This window comes from Salmo salar, chromosome 02 (assembly GCF_965601325.2).
Source record: "Salmo salar chromosome 02, fSalSal1, whole genome shotgun sequence".
In the NCBI taxonomy this organism is placed as follows: Eukaryota; Metazoa; Chordata; class Actinopteri; order Salmoniformes; family Salmonidae; genus Salmo; species Salmo salar.
In genome coordinates this window covers 72,546,530-72,566,273 of record NC_138292.1, presented here as the reverse complement: position 1 = coordinate 72,566,273, position 19,744 = coordinate 72,546,530, and the positions used below count along the sequence as shown (strand labels likewise).

The 19,744-nt window shown below is 40.5% G+C and overlaps 1 protein-coding gene across 5 annotated transcripts in view; it reads right to left on the bottom strand.

The window, feature by feature from the left end:
• Positions 1 to 10,135: 10,135 nt before the first annotated feature.
• Positions 10,136 to 19,744, bottom strand: part of LOC106591278 (B-cell receptor CD22) — a 32,896-nt gene continuing 23,287 nt past the window's right edge. For 3 of the 5 annotated variants that reach the window (XM_045713380.2, XM_082966642.1, XM_082966644.1), the window contains exons 2-9: positions 16,198 to 16,275; positions 15,574 to 15,918; positions 15,198 to 15,410; positions 14,254 to 14,583; positions 12,934 to 13,188; positions 12,563 to 12,826; positions 12,264 to 12,354; positions 10,136 to 11,738 (exon numbers count right to left, since the gene is read on the bottom strand). In XM_045713380.2, coding sequence (XP_045569336.1) covers positions 11,702 to 11,738; positions 12,264 to 12,354; positions 12,563 to 12,826; positions 12,934 to 13,188; positions 14,254 to 14,583; positions 15,198 to 15,410; positions 15,574 to 15,918; positions 16,198 to 16,275 — 1,613 coding nt within the window. In that variant the 3' untranslated portion in view covers positions 10,136 to 11,701. The remainder of the gene's footprint in view (positions 11,739 to 12,263; positions 12,355 to 12,562; positions 12,827 to 12,933; positions 13,189 to 14,253; positions 14,584 to 15,197; positions 15,411 to 15,573; positions 15,919 to 16,197; positions 16,276 to 19,744) is intronic. The other 2 variants (XM_045713381.2, XM_045713383.2) reach the window with 2 other exon arrangements.

Genomic DNA, 19,744 nt, shown 5'->3' with positions numbered 1-19,744 from the left:
ATATCATCAAACAAATGGAAATAGAAAATATCCCAATGAAAAAAAGCAGAATCATAACCCATCCTATTTATCATCAATATAAGTATCATTATAAGAAAATAAAAAATCTATTCCAGCATTTACTCAAAAGTTAAAGATCATGGTCTGGAAAACATTCTAGATATGGTTGCAAGAGAATAGACGTGTGATGCCTGGCTTTGGATTGGAACCGTAGCTCTTCAGTCCAGCTTCTGTGGTGCTTCTCTTCAGTCCAGCTTCTGTGGTGCTTCTCTTCAGTCCAGCTTCTGTGGTGGTTCTCTTCAGTTGATGTTGGTAGGTATTTTCTTCAGTCCAGGTTCTGTGGTGGTTCTCTTCAGTCCAGGTTCTGTGGTGGTTCTCTTCTGTCCAGGTTCTGTAGTGGTTCTCTTCAGTCCAGGTTCTGTAGTGGTTCTCTTCAGTGGGAGGGTCCCCTCGCATTCTGAAAGAAGACACAGAATTAGTAATTTACACTCCCACTAAAATGTTTATGGACACACACACACAAACACACTTACTGCCAGAGTGTCATACTCTGGTGACCTGGTCTTCATGTTCAGAGGTGTGTACGTCTCACTGTTAGGATCAGGATGGACACTCTGTGGACAGAAAGAGAAAGAGAGAGAGAGAGAGAGAGAGAAAGAGAAAGAGAAAGAGAGAGAGAGAAATTAAAATAGTATGAAAGAGACTGTCGTGACATAGTAAATGAATGAAAATGGAGTTGTAACTCAGAGCCCCTCCCTTGGGTGCACGTTTAGTTTTTTGCCCTAGCACTACACGGGGGGGGGGGGGGGGGGGGGGGTTTGAAACCCTGGTGTAATTGATAACTGATAGAATCACCTGTTTGTCTGTTGTAGCATTACTTCCTCCTGTGGATCTCCTGTAATGAGGGACAGAGTGAGTTCTGTTCTCTAGTGACCTCTAGTGGAAGTTGATATGTTACTAATACAGTTTAACAGTTAAGGGCGTTGGGCCAATAAATACATTTATGAATGAATAAAGTTAATAACAAATCAGAGTGCTAAGGTGAAAGAATAATACAAATATCAGTTTTCCCTTCTTCACTCACCTGAACCACATGAGTCCAGAGAGACAGAGGATGAGAACCAGAACAACAACTATGATTCCTACAGCTGCATTCATAACTGAGGTTTGTTTCCCTAAAATATCAAATGAATTATATGAGTACATGTTATTATAAACTGAAAATGAATATACAGCAATACAGAACATTAATGCAATACTTGTTAATAACTTCTTCCAGCTACTTAGGGATAGGGGGCAGTATTGTCAATTTCGAAAAAAATATCTGCCCATATTAAACTGCCTCCTACTCAAACTCAGAAGCTAGGATATGCATATTATTAGTAGATTTGGATAGAAAACACTCTGACGTTTCTAAAACTGTTTGAATGATGTCTGTGAGTATAACAGAACTCATATGGCAAGCAAAAACCTGAGAGAAATCCTACCAGAAAGTGGAAATCTGGATGTGTGGGCTCTATTCAAGTCATTGCCTATTGAACACACAGTGACGTGGTAATCATTGTGCACTTCCTAAGGCTTCCACTAGATGTCGACAGTCTTTATAAAGTTGTTTGAGGTCCTACGATGAACAGAGACCTAATGAGAAGGCCGGGAAGTTGGTCACCCAGGGAAGGCCATCGCCTCATTGACGCGCGTTCCTGCGAGAGGTAGCTCCGTTCCAAAACTTTTTTCAAGACACTGGTTGCGTCCGGTTGAAATATTACTGATTCTTCACGTTCTAAAGGCCCTAAAGATTGATGCTTTACAACGTTTGACATGTTTGAACGAACGTAAATAGATATTTTTTTGACTTTTCGTCCTGAGATTTTCCACGCGCTTCCTACTTTTGGAGTAGCTGAACGTAACGCGCGAACAACAAAGAGCTATTTGGACATAAATTATTAATTTTATCGAACAAAACAACATTTGTTGTGGACCTGGGATTCCTGGAAGTGCCTTCTGATGAAGATTATTAAAGGTAAGTGAATATTTATAATGCTATTTAATATTTTAGATGACTCCAAAATGGCACCTATCTGTATTGCGTAGTGAATTTTTCTGACCACAGTACTCAGATTATTGCAAAGTGTGCCTTCCCAGTAAAGTTATTTTGAAATCTGTCAAAGCGGTTGCATAAAGGAGATGTTCATCTATAATTCTTTGAATGACAGTTTAATATTTTATAAACGTTTTTGACGAGTAATTTTGTAAATTGTAGTGCTGATTCACCGAGGGAAAATATTTTCTGAACGTCACGCCCCAATGTAAAATGCTGTTTTTATATATAAATATGAACTTTATCGAACAAAAAATGCATGTATTGTATAACATGATGTCCTAGAAGTGTCATCTGATGAAGATTGTCAAAGGTTAGTGCTGCATTTGGTTTTTTCTGATGCATGTAGTTGCTTTGAAAATGGCTGTGTGGTTACTTTTGTCGATGTACTCTCCTAACATAATCTAATGTTTTGCTTTCGCTGTAAAGCCTTTTTGAAATCAGACTACGTGGTTCAATTCAGGAGAAGTTTATCTATAAAATGGTGTAACATAGTCCTATGTTTGAGAAATTGAAATTATTAGATTTGTATTTTTGAGTATGGCGCTCTGATTTTTCACTAAAACTCGGTCCCGCTCACGGGATTGTCGTCGCAAGAGTTAAGGGATCTTATAACCCAATGTATAGTTATAAACTAAGGTGTAATAAGCCAAAGTATAATGATTAAGATTAGCTTGAAACATGTAGTTTTGTATTGACGATTAAACTTTACCTGCTACAATGATCATCAGAGCTGTAGAGTTCATAGATCCTCTTCCATTCTGGGCCTCACAGTAGTATTCTCCTCTGTCCTCAGAGCTGATGTTAGTGATGCTGTAACTCTGTCCTGATGCTTTTGGTGAGGTTACATTCTTCTTGTACCAGGTGTATTTGTCCACAGGTGGGTTGGCATCACTGCTGCAGGTCAGAGTCACTGAACTGCCCTCCACTATTTCACCAGAGGGACTGACTGACACTGAGGTGTTCTTTGGACCATCTGGTGTTGAAGATGACAGAACATGTAGAACTCATATAACATGTAAGGCACCAAGAGATGATGTAAATTAGTATAGATTAGTATATTACACTGACATGTAGAACCATGTATTAGAGAGATGATGTAAATTAGTATAGATTAGTATATTACACTGACATGTAGAACCATGTATTAGAGAGATGATATCAATGACTTTCACTGTAGATATATCAACACCCCATGTACTCACATCTGACAGTGAGTCTCTCTTCTGGAGAGAGGATTCTCTCAAAGCCTTCTACATCACAGGAGTAGTTCCCTGCATCTTCACTGCTGACTGGGTCTAGGATCAGGCTGTTATAACTGCTGACTGGGTCTAGGATCAGGCTGTTATAACTGGTGATTGGGTCTAGGGTCAGGCTGTTATAAGTGCTGACTGGGTCTAGGGTCAGGCTGTTATAACTGGTGACTGGGTCTAGGATCAGGCTGTTATAACTGGTGACTGGGTCTAGGATCAGACTGTTATAACTGCTGACTGGGTCTAGGATCAGGCTGTTATAACAGCTGACTGGGTCTAGGGTCAGGCTGTTATAAGTGCTGACTGGGTCTAGGGTCAGGCTGTTATAACTGGTGACTGGGTCTAGGATCAGGCTGTTATAACTGGTGACTGGGTCTAGGATCAGACTGTTATAACTGCTGACTGGGTCTAGGATCAGGCTGTTATAACGGCTGACTGGGTCTAGGATCAGGCTGTTGTAACTGGTGACTGGGTCTAGGATCAGGCTGTTATAACTGGTGATTGGGTCTAGGATCAGGCTGTTATAACTGGTGACTGGGTCTAGGATCAGGCTGTTATAACTGGTGACTGGGTCTAGGATCAGACTGTTATAACTGCTGACTGGGTCTAGGATCAGGCTGTTGTAACTGGTGACTGGGTCTAGGATCAGACTGTTATAACTGCTGACTGGGTCTAGGATCAGGCTGTTGTAACTGGTGACTGGGTCTAGGATCAGGCTGTTATAACTGGTGATTGGGTCTAGGATCAGGCTGTTATAAGTGCTGACTGGGTCTAGGATCAGGCTGTTATAACTGGTGACTGGGTCTAGGATCAGGCTGTTATAACTGGTGATTGGGTCTAGGATCAGGCTGTTATAACTGGTGATTGGGTCTAGGATCAGGCTGTTATAAGTGCTGACTGGGTCTAGGATCAGGCTGTTATAACTGGTGACTGGGTCTAGGATCAGGCTGTTATAACTGCTGACTGGGTCTAGGATCAGGCTGTTATAAGTGCTGACTGGGTCTAGGATCAGGCTGTTATAACTGGTGACTGGGTCTAGGATCAGGCTGTTATAACTGCTGACTGGGTCTAGGATCAGGCTGTTGTAACTGGTGACTGGGTCTAGGATCAGGCTGTTATAACTGGTGATTGGGTCTAGGATCAGACTGTTATAAGTGCTGACTGGGTCTAGGATCAGGCTGTTATAACTGGTGACTGGGTCTAGGATCAGGCTGTTATAACTGCTGACTGGGTCTAGGATCAGGCTGTTATAACTGGTGACTGGGTCTAGGATCAGGCTGTTATAACTGGTGACTGGGTCTAGGTTCAGACTGTTATAACTGCTGACTGGGTCTAGGATCAGGCTGTTATAACTGCTGACTGGGTCTAGGATCAGGCTGTTATAACTGGTGATTGGGTCTAGGATCAGGCTGTTATAACTGGTGATTGGGTTGGTCAGATGTTGTCCGTTCTTGTACCATATGTAGGTGGGGTTGAGACAGACTGTACATTTGGTTCTACATCTCAGTGTGACTCTCTCCCCCTCTGACACAGACGTAGGATCCATCTCCAACAGGATATCTAAGAGGAAACATCAGTCATATTTGACTCCAGACAGGCTTGTCATGTGATTAGACTTGTCCTATTACAGTAATAACTGTAGGTGGAGTATTATTTGTGACAGTCAACATCACACCAGGAAGACCAGAAAATCTCCCCTCATCTGTTGTTAGTAATGTGAATTTGTATTCAGCTGAGTCCTTCTCTGTCAGGTCTGTTATTATCATGGTGTGGTGGTTCCCTGTGGTCCTATTGTACTCCACACGACCTGCATACTCTGGATATGAACTGAGATCTACAGGGTGTTTCTGTGTAAACAAGAATGGACCTTGTTCTATATAACTAGTGGGATGAGTGTAAGAGCAGGATATGTTCACTGTGGAGTCCTTCAAGACACAGATTCTCCTCTTGGTGTAAGTCACCCTCCAGCAGTTGTGACCCTGAGCACCTGAAAATACATGAAATCGTTTTTTTTCACACATACCTTGAATTTAGCAAGTTGCCTTACTTTGTTAAAAAAAAGGTTAGCTACAAATGATCCCAATAGAATTGGGACTCACACACTGCAGGAGAGTGGAGATCCTCATGGCCTTTTACAGCACAGGAGGAACTCTCTGTTTTAGGACTCCAGACAGAGTGTTGTTGGGAAGTGGACTGAGGAAGAGGCTGTCCATTCCTGTACCAGATGTAGGTGGGGTTGGGGTTGTCAGTCAGAGTACAGGTGGTGCTACACGTCAGTGTGACATTATGTCCTTCTGCTACTCTGTCAGGAGTCACCTTCACCTGCAGGCCTGAATGAGAGTTTGTGAGAACGTTATAATCTGTCATGACAGACTGTTCTGGGATCTGTAATTAAAAGTAGGAAATTCATCAAATTCATCATTTAACCCCTTTTATTGTTACTGGTATGTGTTTATTGTACTTTACTGTGTTCACCATATTACAGTACCTGTAACAGAGAGACTGAATCTATCTGAGTCAGACTTCCATCCTGAGTTGTCTGTTTTATATCTGAAGTCACATGTTGCTATGTCACTCTGTCTCAGGTCTGTGATTCTCAGGATGCAGTCCTTCTCTGTAGTTCCACTGTACTCCACACGACCTTCATACTTAGGGTCCCATCTCAGATCATACGACTTACCATTCAACCATTGGTTAAACCAGACTATCTCTGTGACTTGGGTCCAACTTGGAACAGGACAGGTCAGGACCACTGATGACCCCTTTAAGGCACAGATCATCACAGTATTTTGTCCCAGAACACCTGAAACACAGTGTCACAGGACTCAACCATGAGAGAACTTCATCTGTGACATCAAGACTATAAAAAAACAGACATTACAATATTACATCCAAATGCATGTAAACATGTACAGGATACTGTAGGACCCATCTACTCAAATGTACATTCCCTTATATCATTCTAGTATTAATTTCAATATACATCATGGAAGTAAAAAGCACTGGTGGCCAGGGTTGGGGTCAATCCCATTTAAATTCCAGTCAATTCTGAAAGTAAACCAAATTCCAATTATATTTTTCAAAATGTTTCTAACTGAAAAGCATTGGAAATAATTGGAATTGGAATTTCAGTCTACTTCTTGAATTGAGTGGAATTTAAAGGGAATTGAACCCAACCATGCTTGTGGTGGACAACATTCTTATACTGCTGCTGCTGCTGATGTGCAGAAGTGTGAATGGAAACCAGAGATAAGCATCACTCAGTGAGGTATGAAAGATAACTATTTATAGTGAAGTGGAGACACCTAACAGAACACACCAGAATAACATTATGATTCATATCCTTTTAGAAATGTCTGTAGATTGACATACATGGCAACTGAAACATTATGAATGAGACCATACCTGCTACAGACCAGAGAATGACCACCAACACACTTCCTGCTGTTCTCAAGGCCATTGTAGCATCTCCCACCCTGCAGTCTTAGAAACATAAACAACAACTCACTCTATAGCTGGTGAATAACTCCACCTGATACATTGAAGTATAAACTGGAAATGGGGTACAGTGCCTCATTACTGAAAATGAACCAGGCTCATATTGTGTTGTGTTGTATTGTGTTATATGGTTGTCTATGTGAATACTGTCTGTCTGTAAGTATATTGCACTATGTATGTATTGTGTGTGACGTGTTGCATGTCTGTCTACATCTGTCTGTTTAAGCTGACATGATGTACGATGCAAAAATAATATCCTAATGTATACAATAGTCATCATCATCATTATAAAAAACAACAACAACAACCACTTATTGAACAGATGTGTAGAACTGTAAACACATATTTCTACAATGATTGTTCTGAAGCTGTTTTATTCTCAGAACCCCAAATATAGGAGGATAAATGTTCAATCCTCTACGGTCCGTCAAGCTGTACAGCAGCCTAAAGACTGACCACCAGGTTCAATGATAGCTCCTATCCCCAAGCTGTGAGGCTAAACAGCAAGTGACTCAAACACACACACACACACACACACACACACACACACACACACACACACACACACACACACACACACACACACACACACACACACCAGAGAGAGAGAGAGAGAACATCTGTTGGGAGGCCCGTAAGGCCCATGGAGTCTGTATCAAAGTCTAGAGAGCTGGTTGTTATGGATGTAGAAAAGTTAAAACACATCCTACACAGTATAGATGTCAACACTACTCCCTATCAGTCTGGTCCTGAAGGGCCCTCAGATAAATCCACTATGTCATTCACACACACACACGGGTCCGTACACTGAGCAGGGATTCAAATGTTTGTTTGCATGTCTTTTTTACACTGGTTAATCATCTCATCCCTATGTAGATCAACACTCCTACACTGAGACACTTTATGAATACTGGTCCTGATGTAACAACCAAAACACAGCTCAAAACATAACAAGAAGGAAAATGATACATTACCCTCAGGTATATGACTAATGACTAAAAACAAATAACCAAAAACTATATTTCAAGATATTGTCAAGCGTACTTACAGAGTGAAGTGAAGGAGAAAGGTCCTGTACAAAGAGTCAACTTACTGTCAATGCGTGGAAACAAAAGGTAGTCTACTGTAAGTGTTAACAGGCATTTTTTACATTTTTTTTACATTTTAGGCATTTAGCAGACGCTCTTATCCAGAGCGACTTACAGTAGTGAATGCATACATTTCATACATTTTTCTCCGTACTGGTCCCCCGTGGGAATCAAACCCACAACCCTGGCGTTGCAAACACCATGCTCTACCAACTGAGCCACACAGGACAGGCGTAGCCTAAGTGTGAGTTCTGTGGTTGATACATTTTAAAGTAGCCTAGTCAGGGCATTAACATGCAGCAACAGCATGTCACATAAGGGATGTTACTGTATCTAAATAGAAAATGGTCTAAAGTCAGAATACTGTAGTTACATTTCTTTATTTGAGGAGTGGGCCTACATGTTTTACATTAGACAAAATGTGACCCATTCCCATCACTCCTCATCAGCTGGTACTGAAGGTTCCAGAACAGATGAAAGGTGAGTATGTTTGGTTCCAGTGTTCCATACTAGAGTGCTCCCTACTGGCAACTCAACATTATTACAGCCTCCAGTCTTTATGTCTCTACTTGTCTAGGAAATCCCAGACGTAGTGAAACAGCTACAACCTTGTTAACATTGTGGGAGGCAACCTGTCTGCCTAGGGAGACTAATATGTCCCAATCATATCCTCATTCACTTGGTTCAATAACAAAATAAGAAACTGGCAATAAGGCTGAGGGAGGGAAGGAAATCACTTTCATTGACACTACAAACACTCATACATTATGTCCAGTGTTCTGTCTGTGGGGGTTGACACTCCCCAACACCCCCATTCTATCCAAGACTCCTGTTCTCTTTTAAAGTAGGGACAATGTTTCTCTTCCTCTTTATTATTCTGTTCTTCCTCCCTCTGTCATATCTGGACATTGTGTGGTGTTCAGGGTGGCCATGTTTTCTTGTATCTTCCTCTCTGGTCAGGCTTAGAGAGAGAGAGCGAGAGAGCGAGAGAGCGAGACATTGTTACAGAACTGTATATTGAAATAATATGACATTTGAAATGTCAATACTCCTTTGGAGCAGTTGTGAGTGTAATGTTTACAGTTACATTTTTATTGTTTATTTCGCTTTTGTTTATTATCTTAAAGTGAAAGTCCTCAATGGTGCTGCCCATGCTAAAACTGGCTTTTGGGCACTAGAGTCCTCTGTCTATCTCCATGGAGGTATGATATGTGAGTTGATTGCTTAAATATGTTTATAAATGATAGTTGATGTTTTGACAAAGACAGATGTCCTTACCCTGTAGAGGCATACTGGAAGGCTGAGGAGGTGTTGAGGCCTATAGAGTTGGTCCTCTGAGGAGAGGGAGGGGTTCTCTGCATCCAGCGGTCTGGGTACCTGATCACCAGCCTGGTGCTCTCCAGCTCCACCCCCTGGACAGGAGGACAAACAGCAGGCACCAATGTGTCGGAGGAAACACTGTTTAACTGACGACCGATGTCAGCTTGCAGGTGCCAGGCCACAAGGAGTTGCTAGAGCATGATGAGACAAGGACATCCCGGCCGGCTAAACCCTCCTCTATCCCAGACGACCCTGGGCCAATTGTGCTCCGCCTCATAGGTCTCCTGGTCACAGGCGGCTGTAACAGTCCAGGATCGAACCCGGGCCTGAAGTGCTGCCTTAGCACTCATTGTTGAATTTGTGATTTCCAACTTGTTGTGTAATGTTTATGTCCAATGGCCAATGAGCACCGATACGTTTTATCTATAATTTCATATGACAAAGACTGATAAGGATTTTCCAGTAGATTGTCGACTTGATGCATGATGATGACTGCTTGTCTAGCTTGCTAGCTAAGATTGAAAGTTTGATGTTGACATGATCAGTCCAGTCAAAGTTACAGTAGATTTAATGCGATTTGATGTAATTTTGTCTGAGCCAATGACCTTGAGCCTTTTTGGATGGGCATTTCTAATGTAATTCTATGGCAACACCCAAGGGGCTTGAAATTTCGAGCTCTACCCATAGATTTTGTGGTGACATAGTGACCCCATGAGTGACAGAACACTGAGCCAATCACGGCACAACTAGAGAACATTACCAACCCCTACGCTCCGTATGTTATGCTGGCTGCCCCACCACCACAGAAAGATCTAAGCTAGGCTGCAACACCTGCGTTTTGGAGCTGGCTTACTCAAGAAAACAAAAACGAGACCATGTTTGTATTCAACTTTATTAATGCAATGCTTTATTTTTTTAAACTTTGTTTGCAAACTGATATGTGACACGTATTAATGCCAAAATACCATTCAAAACAAGCAACAACAAAAAAGCTAACCAGGTGGGGCTCAAAACAGATTTATCTCTGCCTCAGCTGCCTTGAATGACGTGTCGCCACTGCATGTTTTTAGAAATTATAGACAAGTTGACTAACAAATAGCCAACCAAAATATCGGAAATTACAAGTAGAAATATGTCTAAATTATTCGAAAAATAATTCTGCCGTCTTTGACTGTAGCCTATAGAACATTTCTACATTTGTAGGCTAGGGTTGGGTGTGGACCTCAGATCTTCACTTTATATAGTGGGGTGGTTGGAGATGGGTTATTAGGTTAACAAACAGCTGACCAGTGAATGTAACTGGTGAGGATCAGTGCTGGGTGTTGATCTGTTCAATGGTGACATCATGTGTCCAATAGGCAGAAATACAAGAAACAACAGCAGAGTGGAAATAGTTATGGATCAATGTATTAATAGTTAATCAACTAATGAATGTATTTATTGTCTTAAACTTTTAGCTTATTTACAACATGAAGCTTATATGATGTTTATCCTGTATAAACTGAAAAGGTAAACATGTAATGTAAAATGAACAATATGGTAAAACCTAAAATAAAATAATAATTCATTTAAAATATGCAATAATGTCTGACAGCAATACAAAGTAAAAACTGCACATGTTTAAATGTATGTAATGTACTGATTACATGTATTTTTATAAAAAAATATCATGACACTGAACAACATGGTATTACGTATTATCAAATTACTAATAATATCTGACAGCAATACAAAGTAAATCATCATCAACCACTTCAGGAGAAACTTGACCCAAGAGCTAAAAATATTAAAAAGCTGTTATCAATATTATCCATATTAGTTGCTGAGGAAAGTAGGACTATTGATGTTATAAAACATCTGTATATGGCAATATCCCATTTATCATCAATATACATAATTATCATTATAAGAAAAGAAAATATATATTCCAGCATTTACTCAAAAGTTAAAGTTCATGGTCTGGAAAAACTTGTAGATATGGCAGCAATAGAATAGAGGTGTAAGGACTAGTTTTGTATTCGAACCTTCAGTCCAGATTGTGTGGTGCTTCTCTTCAGTCCAGGTTCTGTGGTGCTTCTCTTCAGTCCAGGTTCTGTGGTGCTTCTCTTCAGTCCAGGTTATGTGGTGCTTCTCTTCAGTCCAGGTTCTGTGGTGCTTCTCTTCAGTCCAGGTTATGTGGTGCTTCTCTTCAGTCCAGGTTCTGTGGTGCTTCTCTTCAGTCCAGATTGTGTGGTGCTTCTCTTCAGTCCAGGTTCTGTGGTGCTTCTCTTCAGTCCAGGTTATGTGGTGCTTCTCTTCAGTCCAGGTTCTGTGGTGCTTCACTTCAGTGGGTGATTCCCCTCACATTCTGAAAGAAGACATACTGAAGTAGCACTCCCACTAAACATTTTATATACACACACTTACTGCCAGGGTGTCATACTCTGGTGACCTGGTCCTCATGTTCAGAGCTGTGTACGTGTCACTGTCAGGACGGACTCTCTACACACAGACAGACAGAGAGAGAGAGAGAGAGAGAGAGAGAGACAGACAGAGAGAGAGACAGAGAGACAGAGAGACAGAGAGACAGAGAGACAGAGAGAGAGAGAGCGAGTATGAAAGAGAATGTCGTGACACAGTAAATGAATGAAAATGGAGTTGTAACTCAGGGTTTCCCAAAGTCAGAGCTGGGGACCCCCTGGTTGCACGTTTAGATTTTTGCCCTAGCACTACACAGCTGATTAATATAATCAAAGCCTGATGAGTTGGTTATTTGAATAAGGGGGGGGGGGGGGGTCCTGGTGTAACTGATGGGATCACCCACTCCAGTGGATCTCCTGTAAAGAGGGACAGTGAGTTCTGCTCTCTACTGACCTCTAGTGGACCTTGATTCGTTACAAATACAGTTAAGCAGTTAATGGCGTTTGGCCAATAAATTAATGAATGAATTAAGTTAATAACAAATCAAAGAGCTTAGGTGAAAGAATAATATAAATAACATTTTCCCAAAGATGCATTTCAACTCACCTGAACCACATGAAGCCAGAGAGACAGAGGATGAGAACCAGAACAACAACTTTGATTCCTACAGCTGCAGTCAAAATTGAGGTTTGTTTCCCTAAAATATAATATAGATGATATGAGTACATGTTATTATGAACTGAAAATGAATATATGGCAATACAGGACATTAATGCAATACTTGTGTATATATAAGCCTATTTGAAATCCAAAGTGTAATAAGCCAAACTATAAAAAGATTACCTTGAAACAAAATGTCTTATTGAAAATAATTTTGTATTGAAGTATTGAAGATGTAACTTTACCTGCTACAATGATCATCAGAGCTGTAGAGTTCATAGATCCTCTTCCATTCTGGGTCTCACAGTAATATTCTCCTCTGTCCTCAGAGCTGATGTTAGTGATGCTGTAACTCTGTCCTGATGCTTTTGGTGAGGCTACATTCTTCTTGTACCAGGTGTATTTGTCCACAGGTGGGTTGGCATCACTGCTGCAGGTCAGAGTCACTGAACTGCCCTCCAGTATTTCACCAGAGGGACTGACTGACACTGAGGTGTTCCTTGGGCTATCTGGTGTAAAAAAACAGTGGATTTAAATATGCGTTTACATTTACAGCTAATATCTTTCACTACAATGTTAATATAGCAAACTAAAGGTTTAAACCCCATGTTCTTACATGTGACAGTGAGAGTCTCTTCAGCAGAGGGGAGATCCTCATGGCCTTCTACAGCACAGGAGTATCTGCCTGTATCCTCACTGCTGACTGAGAATAGGCTATAGACAGGAGAGTAGGTGTTGCTGTTTGGTATAGGCTGTCCATTCTTATACCAACTGTAGGCTGTGATGGGGTCCAGTGTACATTTGGTTCTACATGTCAGTGTGACATTCTCCCTCTCTGACACAGATGTAGGATCCATCTCCAACACAACATCTAGAGTAAAAGGAAACAAATTATTATTCTCCTCCTATTTATGTCCTCATATGTGAAGTACTACACTTGTTTTTTTATGTTACATACCACTACATGTCTGTATAACTGCCCTTAATTGCAGTCATTTAATACATTTATTTCGATTTATTTAGCCAGGATAGTCAACTCTGTAATAAATCCACTGTTTTCCAGGAAGTCCTGGCTTCCATAGAATAAATAAAAACACAAAATTCTCATTAGCATACAAAAGCATAGTTAAAATCACATTATACACTGAAGTACACATATCATATGCATTAGCATACATACAAAACCACACTCACATTACAGCTATCTAGAGTTGAAGTCGGAAGTTTACATACACCTTAGCCAAATACATTTAAACTCAGTTTTTCGCAATTCCTGACATTTAATCCTAGTAAAAGCTCTCTGTCTTAGGTCAGTTAGGATCACCACTTAATTTTAAGAATGTGAAATGTCAGAATAATAGTAGAGAGTGTTATATTTCCGCTTTTATTTATTTCATCACATTCCCAGTGGGTCAGAAGTTTACATACGCTCAATTAGTATTTGGTAGCATTACTGTTACATTGTTTAACTTTTGTCAAACGTTTCGTGTAGCCTTCCACAAGCTTCCCACAATAAGTTGGGTGAATTTTGGCCCATTCCTCCTGACAGAGCTGGTATAACTGAGTCAGGTTTGTAGGCCTCCTTGCTTTTTCAGTTCTGCCCACAAATTTTCTAGAGGATTGAGGTCAGGGCTTTGTGATGGCCACTCCAATACCTTGAATTTGTTGTCCTTAAGCTATTTTGCCATGACTTTGGAAGTATGCTTGGCGTCATTGTCCATTTGGAAGACCCATTTGCGACCAAATTTAACTTCCTGACTGATGTCTTGACATGTTGCACAAAGTAGATGTCCTAACCGACTTGTCAAAACTATAGTTTGTTAACAAGAAATTTGGGAGTGGTTGAAAAACTAGTTTTAATGACTCCAGCCTAAGTGTATGTAAACTTCCGACTTAAATTGTATGTGTCATAGATGTGAGATGTGTGACTGATTACCTGTGACAGTCAGGGAGACAGGTGAGCCAGCAAACCTTTCTCCAGATGTTATGAATCTGAACCTGTACCCAGCAGAGTCACTCAATCTCAGGTCTGGGATTCTCAGGGTACAGTCACTCTCCTTATCCCCAAGGTACTCTATATGACCCTCATACCCTGGCACTGAGCTCAGATCTTCAGGATCCTTACCAGACTCCCATTTAGTAAACCAGAAAGCTTTTTTGATCTCATGATAACTGGGATATGTGTAAGAGCAGAGTATGTCCACTGTTGACCCCTTCATAGCACAGATACTCTGACGGGTGTAAGTCACACTCCAACACTTCTGACCTGAAATGCAAGAAGACAACAGAACACCGTATATAAATCTTAAATTACAATATCTACCAGCATACACTGATGTTGTTTATAAAGTAGAAGAAAACCAGTTAAATAGTTGACAGTAGTGAAAACCATAATTATGAAATAATGATCAATATTCATTGATTAATTGACATAATGTCACAGGCATCGTAAGGGACAGACCAACATGCAGCGGGTATAGTGCTCATCTTTCTTCTTTATTTGAAAGAACACTCAAAACAAAATAAACAGATGATGAAACAGTTCCATAAGGCACACAGGCTATACAGAAAATAACCACCCACAAAGACACAGGAAAAACAGGCTGCCTAAGTATGGCTTCCAATCAGAGACAACAAAAGACACCTGCCTCTGATTGGAAGCCATACTTGGCCACACATAGAAAAAATAAACATAGAAATAGAAAACTAGAACCAAAAACCCCTAGAACCAAAAAAAAAAAAAAACACACAAAACAAACAACCCCCTGCCACGCCCTGACCAACTATAATTACAAATGACACCTTTTACTGGTCAGGACGTGACACATAAGTCTCACAACCTGAAGAAAATTGCATTTATATGAAAAAGTCCAGACTCACACACTGCAGGAGAGTGGAGATCCTCACGGCCTTTTACAGCACAGGAGTAACTGTCTGCATCACTAAAGTAGTCTGAGTACAGGCTGGAAGTGTCCTCCTTTACTTTGTGTCCGTTCTTGTACCAGATGTAGGTGGGGTTACCAGTCAGAGTACAGGTGGTGATACAGGTCAGTGTCTTATCCTGATGTCCACCAGTCACCTTCACCTGAAGACCTGGAGAAAAAACAATATCACTGTAAATCCCTTTATCACTGACTTATCACTCTAATACAAAGATGGAGGAAATCCTTTGTTATACAGACATAAACACAAACCTAGACAATTTTCCCAATCTAAATGGAATTCAACAGTTTAGCTTTATTGAATGTAACTGTACCTGTGACAGACAGAGTGACTCCAGGACTGCCAATATATTTCCCGTTCTGATCTGTTTTAAATCTGAACTTATACTCAGCCGAGTCTCTCTCTCTCAGGTCTTTGATTCTCAGGGTACAGTCTTTCTCCTTATCCCCATGATACTCCAGACGACCTGCATACTCTGGGTCCCGACCCAGATCTTCAGGTTCTGCACTAGTCCCCCATTTAGTGAACCAGAAGGTTGTTGTGACTTTATGACCAATGCGATATGTGTAAGAACAGGTCAGCTTCACTGTTGACCCCTTCAAGGCACAAATACTCTGTGTGGTGTATGTCACACTCCAGCCATTCAGCCCCAGAAACACTAAACAGTCACAGAAAACAAGGGAATTACATTAAGTCAAGGTCTATTGGCTCACACTGACAGCATGGTTTGTCCACACTTTGTTGCCATAGTTGCTGATTTGAGTGTGATTGGAAACCAGAGATATCTTTCACACCTCACTGAGTGATGCTTAACTATTTAAAGTGAAGTGGAGACGCCTATCAGAGCACACCAGAATAATAAAATGCAAATGTAATTTTCACATTTTACAAATGTCTGTAGATTGACAAACATATCAAGTTATCAATGAGACCATACCTGCTACAGACAAGAGAAAGACCACCAGCACACTTCCTGCTGTTCTCAAGGACATTGTTGCATCTCCAACCCTGCAGTCTTAGAAACATAAACAACAACTCACTCTATAGCTGGTGAATAACTCCACCTGATACATTGAAGTAGAAACTGTAAATGGGGTACAGGGCCTCATTACTGAAAATGAACCAGGCTCATATTGTGTTGTGTTGTGCTTTATCGTTGTCTATGTGAATACTGTATGTCGGTATTTCTATTGCGTTATGTATGTGTACGTATGTACGTATTGTATGTACAGTACAAGTCAAAAGTTTAGACAGACCTACTCATTCAAGGGTTTTTCTTTATTTTTACTATTTCCTTTTCTTTATTTTTACATTTCAGAATAGTAGTGAAGACATCAAAACTATGAAGTAACACAAAGGAATCATGTATTAAGCAAAAAAGTGTTAAACAAATCAAAATATATTTTATATTTGAGATTCTTCAAAGGAGCCACCCTTTGACTTAATGACAGCTTTGCACACTCTAGGCCTTCTCTCAACCAACATCATGAACCTCTCCCCACAGGTGTGATTACTACCTCTAAGGTTTTAGAGCTTGAGGTAGTCACCTCATACAAGTACTTGGGAGTTTGGCTAGACGGTACACTGTCCTTCTCTCAGTACATTTAAAAGCTGCAGGCTAAAGTTAAATCTCGACATGATTTCCTCTATCGTAATCGCTCCTCTTTCACCCAAGCTGCCAAACTAACCCTGATTCAGATGACCATCCTACCCATGCTAGATTACAGAGACGTAATTTATAGATCGGCAGGTAAGGGTGCTCTTGAGCGGCTAGATGTTCTTTACCTTTCGGCCATCAGATTTGCTACCAATGCTCCTTATAGGACACATCACTGCACTCTATACTCTTCTGTAAACTGGTCATCTCTGTATGCCCGTCGCAAGACCCACTGGTTGATGCTTATTTATAAAACCCTCTTAGGTCCCACCCCCCTATCTGAGATATCTACTGCAGCCCTCATCTTCCACATACAACACCCGTTCTGCCAGTCACATTCTGTTAAAGGTCCCCAAAGCACACACATCCCTGGGTAGCTCGTCTTTTCAGTTCGCTGCAGCTAGCGACAGGAACAAGTTGCAACAAACACTCAAACTGGACAGTTTTATCTCAATCTCTTCATTCAAAGACTCAATCATGGACACTCATACTGACAGTTTTGTCTGCTTTGCGTAATGTATTGTTGTCTCTACCTTCTTGCCCTTTGTACTGTTGTCTGTGCCCAACAATGTTTGTACCCTGTTTTGTGCTGCTACCATGTTGTGTTGCTACCATGTTTTTGTCATGTTGTGTTGCTACCATGCTGTGTTGTAATGTGTTGCTGCCATGCTATGTTGTCGTCTTAGGTCTCTCTTTATGTAGTGTTGTCTCTCTTGTCGTGATGTGTGTTTTGTCCTATATTTTAATTTAATTTATTTGAATTTTAAATCCGAAACCCCCATCCCCGCAGGACGCCTTTTGCCTTTTGGTAGGCCGTCATTGTAAATAAAATACAAATCTTAATTAAACCTCTTAAGGATCCACCCCTTTTTTTTCTATTTTAGCCTAAAGTGACATACCTAAATCTAACTGCCTGTAGCTCAGGCCCTGAAGTAAAGATATGCATATTCCTGGTACCATGAGAAAGGAAACACTTTGACGTTTGTGGAAATGTGAAAGGAATGTAGAAGAATATAACACATTAGATCTGGTAAAAACTAATACAAAGAAAAAACCAACTGTTTTTTTTGTACCATCATCTTTGAAATGCAAGAGAAAGGCCATCATTTACTGTACTATTCCAGCCCAGGTGCAATTTAGTTTTTGGCCACTAGATGGCAGCAGTGTATGTGCAACGCCAATGAACCATTGAATTTCTGTTCAAAATGTATCAAGACTGCCCAAATGTGCCTAATTTGTTTATTAAAAGTGAATTTGTGGAATTTCTTTCCTTCTTAATGCGTTTGAGCCAATTAGTTGTTTTGTGACAAGGTAGGGTCGGTATACAGAAGATAGCCCTATTTGGTAAAAGACCAAGTCCATATTATGGCAAGAACAGGTATTTAAGAATGTGTTACAAAAAGTTTAGTTTACATTAAAAAAAAAATATATATATATATAAATAAGCAAAAAGAAACCAGTCCATCAGTACTTTAAGACATGAAGGTAAGTAAAATGCAAAAACCATCAAGCACTATGATGAAACTGGCTCTCAACGCAGTTTCTCTGGGTCCTCCTGCTAGGTAAGCATTTTGTTTATATTGTTGCAAGTTTACTTTTAATTTGGAATTACCTATCGTGTGGCTGAAATAGCTGAATCCACACATTTGAGGGGGTGTCTACATACTTCTGTATATATAGTGTTTACCAGAGATAAGAGACTGCTGATATTGCAACCACACAACTCAAACGCCGGTTCACCAGTATGAATAGAAATCACAAACTGCTTTTTTGTTGTTGAATCTGTCGAGAACTGTTGTTTGCTAAATATAATTATCGTTTGCATCTGCCAATTCATTGGCTGTCCAGTATCTAGATGACCTGTCCCCAGAACTTCCTCTGCAGTTCATATTTTTTCCCTTATATGGTTTCCCTGATGTTGCTACTGCAATCAAGCTGTTTTTACCATCCCTGTAACTATCGCTTCTGCAGAGAGATCGTTTTCTAAACTAAAACTCATAAAGAACTACATAAGAAGCATTAGGCTCTCAGTCTGATATGAGCTTTTGAACCCCTGAGTAAGATACACTCATTGCACTGGCGCCATCGTACCCTTGATCATGTCATTTGTTCACTAATATCCCCCTTGCAGGGGTGTCTGGTAAACCAGTGTCACGAACGAGATGATGTTTTCCGTTTTGCTCTATGACCCCCACAAACATCACGGGACTCGTCTGAAGTCCGTGCCGATCTGCAAATTTCAGTCTGTAGCGTCAGAACAGTTTGGGCTACACACTAATATGTGAGCGTAATAAGGTGAGACTCTCACAAACACACGTCGTTTGTTTTGTTCTAGGACGCCCACAAGCCTCACAAGACTCGTCTGATGGTAGCCCGGTACCAGTTAAAAATAATAATGGAAGTACTGTATAGAAGTAGTTTAGTGCCAAAAAAGGGTGCTAAATATGGGTCAGACACTTTAAAACAATCTTTCTTCAGATACATTTTTTGACTATCAGTTTTTCAATGTATGAATCTGTAATTCAATGGGTTTCTATGTGCTAAAAACATTAACCTCTTACATCTAGACGTTCCGCTAGCGGAACACCACTCCAATATCCAATGATAAGGCGTGGCGCGAAATACAAACTCCTCGAAAGCCGAAAACTTCCATTTTTCAAACATATGACTATTTTACACCATTTTAAAGACAAGACTCTCCTTTATCTAACCAAACTGTCCGATTTCAAAAAGGCTTTACAACGAAAGAAAAACATTACATTATGTCAGCAGAGTACCCAGCCAGAAATAATCAGACACCCATTTTTCAAGCTAGCATATAATGTCA